The sequence below is a fragment of the Varroa destructor genome, unplaced genomic scaffold (genome assembly GCF_002443255.2).
Source record: "Varroa destructor unplaced genomic scaffold, Vdes_3.0 BEIS01000007.1, whole genome shotgun sequence".
In the NCBI taxonomy this organism is placed as follows: domain Eukaryota; kingdom Metazoa; phylum Arthropoda; class Arachnida; order Mesostigmata; family Varroidae; genus Varroa; species Varroa destructor.
In genome coordinates, this window is record NW_019211460.1 from 7,143,313 (window position 1) to 7,155,483 (window position 12,171).

Below are 12,171 nucleotides of genomic sequence, written 5' to 3' on the forward strand. Positions count from 1 at the left end.
CTGGTTGCTGCAGCAGCCACAGCAGCAGCAGCAGCAGTAATAGTAGTTGTAACGGGGGGAGGAAAAGACTTAAAGGGGTCGCCGCAGCAGCAACCCCCACCTCCTGAAAGGGGAAGTGGATTTTAGAGCGGGCTTCAGCTTGAACTGTTTCGTTGAGCCGGCTGGTTGGCAATCGCAATGATGGCAGGAGCAGCAGTGCTGGTGGTGATGGTAGTAGCTGTCGCGGTGCGAAAGAGAGGCCCACCGTGTGCTGGGGTGATGTGTATAGTTGTGTAATATTCAACTACAAACTCGAACGCCCCCAGCCGGCCAGCCGGCCCTCTCCACCAGTGTGGCTGGCTTGAAATCTCTTCGAATCCTCCTTTGCAGCTCGAATCCCACTGAAGCTGCAGCTCTAGCACTCTTAAGCCCCGTCACCGCCGTCGTCGCTCGTCGGTGGGACCCCGACGCCACCGTCGTCCCCACACTCCGCCCGTCCCACCGACTTACCGCCCCACCGCTCTCTAACTCTGTTTCTCGGTTTCTGCCGCCTGCCTGCTGCTGCTGCTCAGCGGCCCGCCCGGCCGACCAAGCAACCGACCGCCCGAACGAAGGTCTGACGCTGCTGCTGCTGCCTCTAACGCCGCTGCACTTCCCCGCCGCCGACTTTGCTCCAGCAGCAGCATATAGCGAGAGAGACCAGAGCACAACTCCGATATATAACATAGGATGAGGACCAGAGAACGTATAATATATTCCACGAATAAAATACCTCAAGCGGTGCTGCCGTTGCAGGGCACTCAGCGACGCTACTGACAGCGGCGATAGTGGCAGCAGCTAAGCGGCCTGACGCTAGGGTCTGCTGCTGCTGCAGCAGAGGCAGCGGCACGGAGGAGACCGAAACAGCAGGGTTGGCCTGCTGGTTTGCACACAGGCAGGCAATCGGCAAGCAGCCCCGGGGGCTGTTGGCCATGGTTGCCTGGCATACAGGCAGCCGCCGCTAGCGGTCCTAGTATAACATGGCATATCCGATATTATGGAACATTGGGAGCATTGCTTCGGAGCTGGCCTGGTCCTGGGTGGCCGGGTTCGGGTTGCCTCAACCTGCGATGCCCAGCTCGCCCGCCGTTCATGCGTGCGTTTCAAGAGGGATTGGCGGGGTTTGCTAGTGGGACGAATATGAGAGGGGAGAGAGGTGGTTTTTTAAGGCAGACTTTTCTTCAACAGAGGACTTTCTGCCCCCACCCCCTCTCCTGAGAGGACCCGTCTTCGTCTCTAACAGTGTCTACCCTCCGCCCCGTGGCCTGAACCTTCGTTGTCCCCCTGTTGGCTTCCGAATATTTTTCACAATATTCGTATTGCACATACACTCATACACCATCTAAACACCCCGCCGCTTCCGTGTACTCATCCCTCTACTGCTACTAAACATAACGAACGCACTATGCTAATAATAATGCTATGTTTTACCAGTAGTGTATGTGTAGCAGGGCTGCATTCGTTGACGGCGGTGCTGGTAGCAGAGACGCTGGCTTGAAGCAGATCAAATGCCGCGAAGCTTCGTACTGACGTTGTTGTACAGCTCACTTCAGAACTTCGGAGAATGCAGAGAATAATTAACGCTGAACATGGAATGGCTCAAACAGAGCTGCAGGTTTTTGCCTATCCTCAAAAAAATCAATTTTAATTCAGATATTTTTACGAACTTACGAACAGTGGTTGCTATTACATAGAACGCTAGATATTAAAAATATATGACCTCTGAAATAAGCGACGTCGTATAGTCCATGAAGGGGCATTCATTCAGTAGATGCTGTTTCTCGTAAGCAATCAATTGTAGGAATCCTGAGGGAATCAATGTATTGACATGCTCAAAATAAAGCCGGTGCACTTTAATCTAACTATATATATATATATATATATAGCAACTACGCTTAGCTATTAATTATAACATGGCATCAAAGGTAAAACCATGTCATCTAAATAGCGAATAAAACATTGGTAGCTTGGCTCGAACGTAATCCCGCACAGCTTTCTATTTATGAACGATTCTCTGTGTATTCAACTGGCAGGTTTATCGAGAAATATCAATTTGGAAAATACCAGACAATACGTATCAAGTCGGTTAGGCCTACTCGAGGCCTGATTAATCGAAACTCAAATCATGACAACAGCAACGACATACAGTGACATAAAAGTTTAGTTTTTTTTAACTGAGAAATTAACCCAAACCTGCATCCATCGTGCAAATAGATGAAAGAGCCTCCGATAATCCATCTGTTCTTCCTAAAAAAAGAGGCTTAGCCCTGCTATTGTTATTTATTCAACAATAGTTTGGACAAAAGCTGTGGTCCTTTAAGATCCTTCACGGCTAGCATTCTTCAGCAAAAATTCTTAATTCTTCTCTGGGTAGATTCTTGTTTCTATTAGAAACACTTCACTCTTAGCAGCGCCATATATACACTACAAACATCTACGCGTTCAGAATACAATAAGAAGATAAAGCATTTATTAAATCTACTTTCCAACCTCACGCATCTTTATTTTCCAATGTTCATTCATTCATTCATTTTTGTTGCTTTTCAATCAAGCATAAGGTACGCCTAAGGAATCACTGCCAAAATCATCCATAAAGCGTCTGCACTTACAGGTTCGAACAATAAGGGAAGTCGATCGAATGGGGACAATCAAAGTATCGTTGAGAACAACACACGTTCAAGCTAAATTTGGCTACCTTTAAAACCAACATAGACTTGGTCTAATGATTAGTGTACTCGGCCGCTACCACTCAAATCTGGCTGGGTAAAAATAAGCTAACAGGAAGTGAACGTGGCAATGGGCAGAGGGGCATATTAGTTGCGTTTTACTGCCGCAATTAGCAACACCCGTTAAACTCAAAAGCGCAGTCTCTTTTGCTTAGCACCCATTTGCTTGCTTCCTTTAGCGCCGTTGCTTCTCGATGCAAGACGGAATGTATTGGAGGACGCCAGGACAATCTATCGGCCACCTGTTAAAAGTGTACACGTCGCGTATTTTTAAAGCCACTTTTTGTAATTCAAATCCGTTGACCAAACATGATTATCTATTAAGTAATAATAATTACTAGCTTTTATACAATCACATTGCAGACGATTGTGGTGCCGAATTGCCATATTCGTGCATTGGAATTAACCGAAGCAAGATTCTCTCTTAGAATTCTAAAAATACCGTCACTGAAGGGTCGCTCGTTACCCCCCGCAGTTTGCTATTGTCTCCAATTGCAACGTGTTCTCGAATTGAACAGAGTTACTTAACATGTGTGTTGTACATAACGTTTGTGTTGTAAGGCTTTATTCAATCAGGTACCTTATTGCGGCCTACTCCAGCTTTCACCGAAATATTGGACGGTGCCTTAAGGACCACCTCTACGTACATGGACGGAATTGATCAAAGATGGTTTTGTTTTCAATCGAGCAATTGATCTATAGAGCTGCCTGTATTTTATAGAATGTCTCTTTATAGGATAAAAAATTGACGCATCTTGCGCCTGTCGGCACCAATGCTGAGTAGCAAATAACGACGACATCAAGCAGTGAACAACGTTATTCGAAGATTGGTTATAGATTTAGGGGAGTAAAATAAGTTACAAGATCAGTTACCTTTTAGATGTGCTTCTTGCAGCGGACATAGATATAGGACTACGCCGAAGATTTTATATCCTAGCATAAAGTTCAGCTGTACGCTTTTATAACGTAATTACACTGCCCGGTGAATCTTTTCGTATATTAATATTTCGACCACAACTTTTCGAACGTATTTTACTGCCGACAATGGTATCTAGAATAATAATAAAGACAGTACTTTTGAGCAGAGATCGCATCTATATTGGACTTTTGGAAATCTCTCTGGTAGAGGTATACGTGGCGTTCTCTACCACTGGCCGCTCGGCAAATATCATTTCCAAAAGAAATTGACTCAGTCGCAGTAAAAATATATGATACGAAAACTCATTAATTAGCTTTTATGGTTACTATTCGACGAGTGCTAGAAGTATCCAACGATAAATAGATATAAGAATACTTCAAAGAACACCTTCTCTGTGCAGATGAAACTCAGTGTACCTGCGCTGTGAAGTATTTTCTGGAATAGGCTCTCTCACATATAGGTGGTGTTCAAAATGGGAAAACGTCTCTCTTCAGCGACATGAAATTCCTAATTAGAACAAATTTACTGGGTAGTGGAAAAAAACCCTACTAATTTTGATCATTTCAGTTCACTGAAGTGTGTCCGACCGGTGAAACTTCGTGGTATAATTCATATCAATGTGGCGTTGTTTGAGGTACAATGTATGCGGTCATGATGCCCCTAGAACCCTAATCCAATGCGAATCTATTCAACACCAGCCCCTCGGTAATTTAAAGTAACAAGTTGTTTTTTTATGTCCCTGTTCCGCTTAAATCATTGCCAAGTCACGAAGATTTCAATTCCACTTTTCAAAATAACGAGTGTGACAGGCTTCATCTTAAAGTCCTGCTAACTTTCGACAATGGCCGTAGAGACGGTCGCATCTGAGGCGACCTCTGTGAAAACTTGCACTTTTGCATGCCTGACGTATCCTAGGTAGAAAGCCGCGCTTGATATGCAGCAACTCTATATGTGCGCAAGTTACCGCATTGGACGTACTAGTGCCTATTCACGTGGACTTCCCTGTTAAATGAACATGTCATATTTAATCAAAGATACTCGAATAACATCTGGCTGGGTTTATAATTAGAAGGCTTGTGGAAGATTTGTTTTTGTGCGGAAAGCCAGGCTATCGCTTACACTTAACGTTTACCAATGCTAGTGAACTTCTATGCTACATTAAACAATATTAAAATTAAATTTTCTAATACGATACGTAAACGATACATCAAGCTATCAAACTGGCGCCGAAATCATTTGTGTATGTGGCTCTATAAGCCACGAAAAAAGCTTAGCGAAGCTTTTGCATTGTGTTTGATTGTGATCAGACTTTTTACCTGACCGAGGGAGTTTCTCCTTTAATAAATTCCGGTGAGCACATTTTATTGCTAGCTTTTAGGAGCTGTCGATTGTTGAGATAATTGATTTATTTACTCCTCTGTGCTGTGTTATGGTTCACCGGCCCTATCGACGGAACGATGTTTCTCGCAGCGCTCCGTTGAAAGCCAATACTTCGCATAACGAAGTTCAACCCACAGATCAGGCAATTGGTATACGGTGACTGACCACTCATCACCGATGGCTATCTATTGATTTTCTAACAGTCTGTCTCTAGCGCTGATACCTAAACAATATCTCGCTTTTCGTTTACGTTTTTAAATTGATTTTTTTGTCCACAAATATAATGGTATTCTAAGATGAGACAAGCGTTTTTTTTCGAAACTTACTATACTCACATTGTGTCCGCAATACATCGGTCACCCATCGCCGAAATTACCACTGGGTATCTGTGCGTCCTGTCTTCGATGAGATGACACGCCGAAACCCGCGTCGAATAGTACTATCTAATATTGATTGACAGGGACTAGGAGACGTTGCCTCAAATCCTGCCAACGACATCCTGTGTGAATAAAGGCAGTGATTCATCTAACGTTGCGGAACTTAATAATCGCACGCAGTTTAAGCCTTGCTACACAATTTCGTCTTATGCGCGGTTATTGTTTATACTGTATTTCGATGGTCTACGGTCGTACATTCGCTGCCAGCGCTTCCCGGCCCCAGGGTGGCATCTATTGGTAAATCTAATTTTCGTTATGGACTTGGGGAATGCGGCCGATCTGTGCCCACATCCAGCTAACGAGTTGTTGGGTAGGCGATACATATGGTTACCTCTTCACGATAAATAGAACATGTAATTCTATAAGAGCGTTATTTTTTGCCTGCGATTAGTCTAGTATAACAACGTGAAAAAGGTTGCAAATTTTAAAAACTACGATTGTTTATTAGGCAGCGTGTTTTGATAAGCCTGAGCTCTACTTTGTGCGAAGCTGTCAAAATCAGCTGTCACCGTTATCGCGTTCGTTTTCTCTGGCAGATGAAATACTCAGCTCTTCATGAAGTAAATTAAGTCGCTAATTTCTCTTAGTTCGAGTTAAGTTCCCACCAGAACTAAACTTTAATTGATAAGTTAAAATGCAATTTTAGATCGGCTTATCCTTCCGCCAATTTATTTCATTGAAATTATAATGTTGAAAGCAATGGAATGGCGAATTCCATCTACCGAAATGTTCAAAGTTCTCAGTAAACGGTGTGAAGTTGTATTCCGCTAACTGCGGTAAACGAGAACGGTTAGCTAGATGTCGATAATGTACATAGGCATTATTCTATTGCCTGTGTGCTATATATGAAATGTACTGAAGAAAGATTGACAATTTTGTTCTCCACATATACGTGTTTTTTGCTCAGGGATCAATTTGTACACAGGTTTACTATATCTTTCACTATATGTAACAAATTCATATCAAAGACCACATCGTAAATGCGTATTCAAAAAAAGGTCATAATCTTTAAGTACATCAAATTTCTTTCGTGAAAATATATATATATATATGCACGGTGCCGTGCGGGAACAAAACGTGTTTGATGGGTCATATCAATTTTTTTCTTGACTCCTTGTTTTTGGTTGGTAAATTAATAAACTGATAATACTGATCTATGAGGGTGGGTACAACGACTGACAAATTTGTATGTCAGAGCAACCGGTTACTAGTTCTCACTAGGCGGCTGGCTGACGACCCAAATGCTGATCGCAAAGTGTTACATTTGTATGGACTACATTTTTGCGAATACATTCCATAAAATAAAACCAGAAAATAGTTGAATATTTTGAGCTTGACGTCCGATGTTGCCGTCAGACGTTGCCTTAGACTGAGTATGCCTAGGCCTGACTTCGAACCTAGATCAACGCGTGTATGTGTTTCGTTAGTTACAGGACGCGGCAAATGAAAATTAATCTGTCGTCCTGTTGTATTTTTGTGATTACAGGAACACGCAACGATGGTGTTGGTTAGGGTATGGAGTACAGACAAGAGTCGCAAGAAGCTGCTCAACATCAGTGATGGAGAAGACCTCAAACGACAAGCCATTGCCAAGGGGCTCGCCAGGTACGTACAATAACGACTTCTTTCTGTTTTTTTGCTACTACCGACTAATGCTCAACGGCCAGTGTCAGGGTTTGTGTAGCTAGCCTGAAATAAGAGTAATTTTAGATATTTTTAAACGCAAATTAGTACTTCCACTTAATACTACAATGTTTTCTAATTGCCGTCTATAGGGACCCAAGCCATGTTCGGGTATACCTAGAGGATGGAACGGAAATTGAGGATGATGTCATAGCGGACGTACTACAAGACTCGTCCTTCGAGAAGGTTTTCGTTCTCTCGGAGAGTGGGTGGCATTTTGAACGACGTACGTGACCTTTAGCAATAAGCCCTGAACAAGAAAGATAATTTATTATTCTTAATTATATCATTGCACTAGTAACTCTACAGAAAATACTAGGCACTCTGAAAGGAATAATTAACCCGCAGTAGAAAGGCCTAATAGTACCGTTCAGCATCCGTCATTGGCCATAGTGAGAAACAGCTGTAGAGCAATATTGTCTAATGACTACTAATATAACTAGCTTTGTAGTAGCGCAAGATAAATGGCTTTCAAAGTATAGTTAACGTTATTTTAAAATCGGCCATCAACTGCATATCTGCAAATGTATGCTTCATATGGATTTTGGGCTAAAAGACCTAGGTCATGTGATAACATTGTCCTTTTTTTATTTTGTTACCAAACTGTGCCTGTTGACGCGCATCCCGCAACAGCGACTAGCAGTTATATGCGCGAGCGAAGATCGCGAGGCTACCCCGCTCCACTGCCACCCCTCAATCAGCTCGCGCTCAATCATGGCGCACACAACAATCATCTCGGGGCCCATTTGAGTAATCACAACCACGGCAGTCATCATAGCAGCAACAGTCAACAAGCGAATAGTCAAACGGCCGGAAACAATGGCCAAGCAGGACACCAAGGGGGCAGTCAAGCCAATCAAGTGGACCGCGAACGAGAAATGGCCAGTCGGAACCACGTAACAGCGATGGCCGCCTACCAACAACTGCTGCAGCAACAACCACCGCCAGATCTAAGTGGACTTAATAACAGCAATCAAAGCAACAACGACAACACCACTAATGCTGGTACGTGTAATCACAACGGGCAATAGAACTGTTTCAGTTTATGTGTACTAGACGATCTAATATTCAGTAGTTAGACACTGGCAAAATAGCCAAACGACACTAAATAGGTCCTGCCCCTTCGATCCATTTTCATTGTCTTGCGTTTGCGCCACAAATTGCAGGAGACTCGGATGAAAGTGACTCAGCTCTATCGGGCTCAAATCAGAACAATTCCAATATGAACGGCGCTGGGCCTCAGTCGCCCGTCACGCAGATGGTTGAAGGTGACGCGGATCTATTACTAAAAACACCAAACAGCCAGGGAGGTGGAGGAGGAGGTGGTGGCGGAAACGGTACGGGACAAGGTAACCGAGGTGGTCAATCCGATCAGCAAGGGGACGGAGGCGACGACGACGACCACGAGGCTAACGACGTTGAGGACGCATGCAAGGCCGTGGCTGCCATTCTGCCAGACATCTCGCTTAAGACACCCCTGCAGGGAGCGTGGCACAGAGGTAAAATAGCAGATCAAGAGATATAAACATCAATCGTAATCACCAATTCTGTGAACCGATAAGCAGACTTGTAATTAAAATAGTTGGTTTTCAATCCACTTATAATGTACGTTCCCTTTGCCCTTGTTGTATTCGTAGACCCTTCTCTTTGTTTTTCCTCTACACGACTATAAATCGCTTATCTAATTTGTCTAAGTAAGCAACGCTTAATCACCCGTAATATAATAATAATAATAAGCTCGAAAAATTTTAAATCTGACTTCCATATCTGACCAGACATGATCAATCTTTACCAGTACGTCTGTATTTAATAACCAATCTATGTTCGTTTAAGCTTCTATCCTAAAGCGTAGTTCGTTATGGGCCGATGTTGATAATGTCAGCATTAACATCTACAGGCCATACTTCTCTGGAAGTTTGAAGATTACTCTCCTGCATAGCTGTAGAACTGAGCGTTCCCTATATGGCTTCCATATTGGTAGAGCATTTAAGCGGGTCTCATTGATTGCTCTTGTTATGTCGATTTATGACTGCAATTTTGCCCCTGGTTGTGTTTAGATTATGTGTGTCACATTATAGTTTTCACTTCGCTTCATTTCCGGTATTACAGCCATCATTGGCCCTATAGGCAGAGCGTCAATATGAAAAGACCAACACAGTATTTAACACACTGTTGTGACTTATGCGGATGATACTGACCATGATTATCTTTGCGATATTTACAGCACCGTCCCCGCAAAGCCTGATGATGAACGGGGGCAACGGAGTATTAGGCGGAATGGGCGGTCCTGGTGTAGGCGTTCCACCTGGAATGTCGCCTGGAATGGGGGTAGCCTGTGTGTTCCAGATCCCCTGGGACCGCCTGCCCGACTACGTCATTCAGACGCTTGAGGAGGGCCGCAAGTTGGACAAGAGGTGAATTCTCCTTCGATATTGTTTGACACCATCACAATTTCATTCAAATCAACAGTCTAGTAATTCAACATTGCTGTTTACATCGTTTTGCTCAAACTTACTATGGCAATGCGCACTTATCAACAGACTACGTATATTAACGTTCCGGTGCACAGCAGGCGTTGAGTTCATCCACTGATCGTGCATTGCAACTGTGCCATATACTACCTTAAAAACAAACCAAGTATAAATTATTCGTCTAATATTTCCTACCTCACCTAACTAATCAACATCCACAAGTTTGCGTACGCATATACGCTTTGATGAATTTCATCGTTTATTGGTTATTTCCAGGGACCGTCTGGAAATGATCCGGATCGTATGCGCGGCGATGGAGCAACAATTCGGCGCGCGGCCGGCGCGGCGCCAGATCGCCGAGGTAGCCCGGGAAATGGTGGCCCGCTATCCTCAGTCTCTGCGCGATGAACCCGGCGAGGCGACTGTCTTTGGTTAGTTTTACCTCACGCAACTTTAGCTACATCAGCGAGCGTACCCCGTTACAATTATATTGTTCCGAGCACGTAATTGCTTGTGGCATGTCGATTCGAAATTTATGACTTACCTACAAATGAGCCTGACATGTATTTATTTCAAATTCATGTACAATATTTGACATGATCATTCGCAAAAGCCTAGCTCTGTGTAGCGGTTAAGGCTTGCGTACACATCCTTTCCGATTGGATTGCCAATTGTCGAGGCGTACTTGTGCGTACATGTGGTCTATATATTTGAATAGAAAACATGAGGATAATAATTAAGAATAGCTCTGTAAATATCTTGCATACAGTTTTGTCTATTATCCGCATTTTATTTGTCCAGCAATATTTCGATCTATGCAGAAAACATGGCTGCACGTTCTAACGCTGCGCTAACGTGCTTTTGCAGGACAAGGTTACGACCGGGTGTTCAAGTACCTGGAGGCCCGTGTTGTCAACAGCTCCAAGAGCAGTCGCAAGCGCACCTACGGGGAATTGGTAGCTCAGACCCCCGGCGACCTCCGCTCCCCGGCAGCAACCGCCGCCAACCGGGCGAGCCTCCTGCCAGACTTCTGGTAATTTCAAAAAACAACCACAACAACAATTAGAACTACAATGACAACGACCACAGAAACCGCATCAACAACAGACGACAACACTCAACATACGACCCTTCACTTCCGAAGCTTCGACACTGCTAGCCTATCACAACGACTACATCACAGCGAGCTTCCAGATAGCAAATAACAACACGATGATACACAATTTATCGTTCAACAATTATTCTATCTTTTATTGGTCCTAAATGAGAGCACACAGCAGAGAAATATCGAGCCGACATTCACAGATGGACACATGCGCACAAACACGCGTACGCATAGACATAGCCACTACGTGGCCTCCACGAAAGACTGTACATGGCCAGTGTCACAGCTACAGTATACGCAAGCACTTCACAACAGGCGCCAGTACAACAGAAGACAACAGTCACAATGAGCGGATCGGCGGCTAGGATTGGCGGTCACCTCGATCCGCGGCAGGTGGAGCGGGGGCTCGCTGCTCGTCTGCTCGCTCACTGAAATCATCATCATCATCTCGGTGCAGAAGTTGACCGGTGGACCAGGCGCATCGGTGATGTCGCCAGATGTATCACAGAAAATTGAGATTTCTGACAACTCTGGTGCTCCCCGTCATAACCCGCCACTGCACTCGTCAACTTTACCAACTCTCTATCGTCAGCAACGACTGCACAACAACAACAACAACAACAACAGTCGCCCACCAAAGCAGGCCACCATATCGCAGACATCGAACAAACTGACATACAAACCGACCACACAAACATGGACACAACGAAACTGTAAAGTACGCTCTTATGCGTCACGAATACGCGCTCGATGAGCAACAACTCGACACCCCATAGAATGGCAACATTGGCTCGAACAGTATATCATTACAGATAGACCACTACACACAATTGCTACTACTACTACTACTACAAGACTACAAATTTGTCAAATATACCTACATCTCCATGAAGCGGTTCATTTTCGAACATCACACAGAAGTCTCACTCCTTCAGTAGGAGAGATTGTTGGCACGGTAACGCTACAAATGGAACGAATGAGCAAGGGTTCGAGCCACTCCCCTATCGATGCATTACACAATCGGTTGATTGCAAGCAGAGGGGAGGATTATTAAATGCCTGTTTATACGCAGCTATTGAGCTACTGATTCAGGAGGGGGTGCGCTCTAGAAAAGCGGCAACAGCAGCCGAAGCAGCAAATTGAAGAGAAACAAAGGCTTCCTGCCTGGCACCGACACGTAGACCGGGGTTAGCGGCCATAGCTCACATAAGTTAAGAAGTAGAAAGCTTCACGACACGACACGATGATGATGATGATGATACTATCGATGTTGATTGCTGAGAGCTACCGTAATAATTATAATTAGATAATAATGATACAGATCTTATAAGCAAAAGATTATTCTAATATGATAATACTATTCTGATAAATGAGTAATCGTCAACTGGTGAAAGTTAGAAAAATGAGAATATTAAATAAAGAAATATATATA

The 12,171-nt window shown here is 44.0% G+C and overlaps 1 protein-coding gene across 1 annotated transcript in view; it reads left to right on the top strand.

Annotated features, from left to right (window-relative positions):
* The first annotated feature begins 5,514 nt into the window (after window positions 1-5,514).
* Window positions 5,515-12,171, top strand: part of LOC111253789 (uncharacterized) — a 15,624-nt gene continuing 8,967 nt past the window's right edge. The window contains exons 1-8 of the mRNA XM_086974274.1: window positions 5,515-5,717; window positions 6,967-7,085; window positions 7,256-7,389; window positions 7,797-8,168; window positions 8,330-8,662; window positions 9,388-9,577; window positions 9,911-10,065; window positions 10,502-10,667. Coding sequence (XP_086830400.1) covers window positions 6,979-7,085; window positions 7,256-7,389; window positions 7,797-8,168; window positions 8,330-8,662; window positions 9,388-9,577; window positions 9,911-10,065; window positions 10,502-10,667 — 1,457 coding nt within the window. The 5' untranslated portion in view covers window positions 5,515-5,717; window positions 6,967-6,978. The remainder of the gene's footprint in view (window positions 5,718-6,966; window positions 7,086-7,255; window positions 7,390-7,796; window positions 8,169-8,329; window positions 8,663-9,387; window positions 9,578-9,910; window positions 10,066-10,501; window positions 10,668-12,171) is intronic.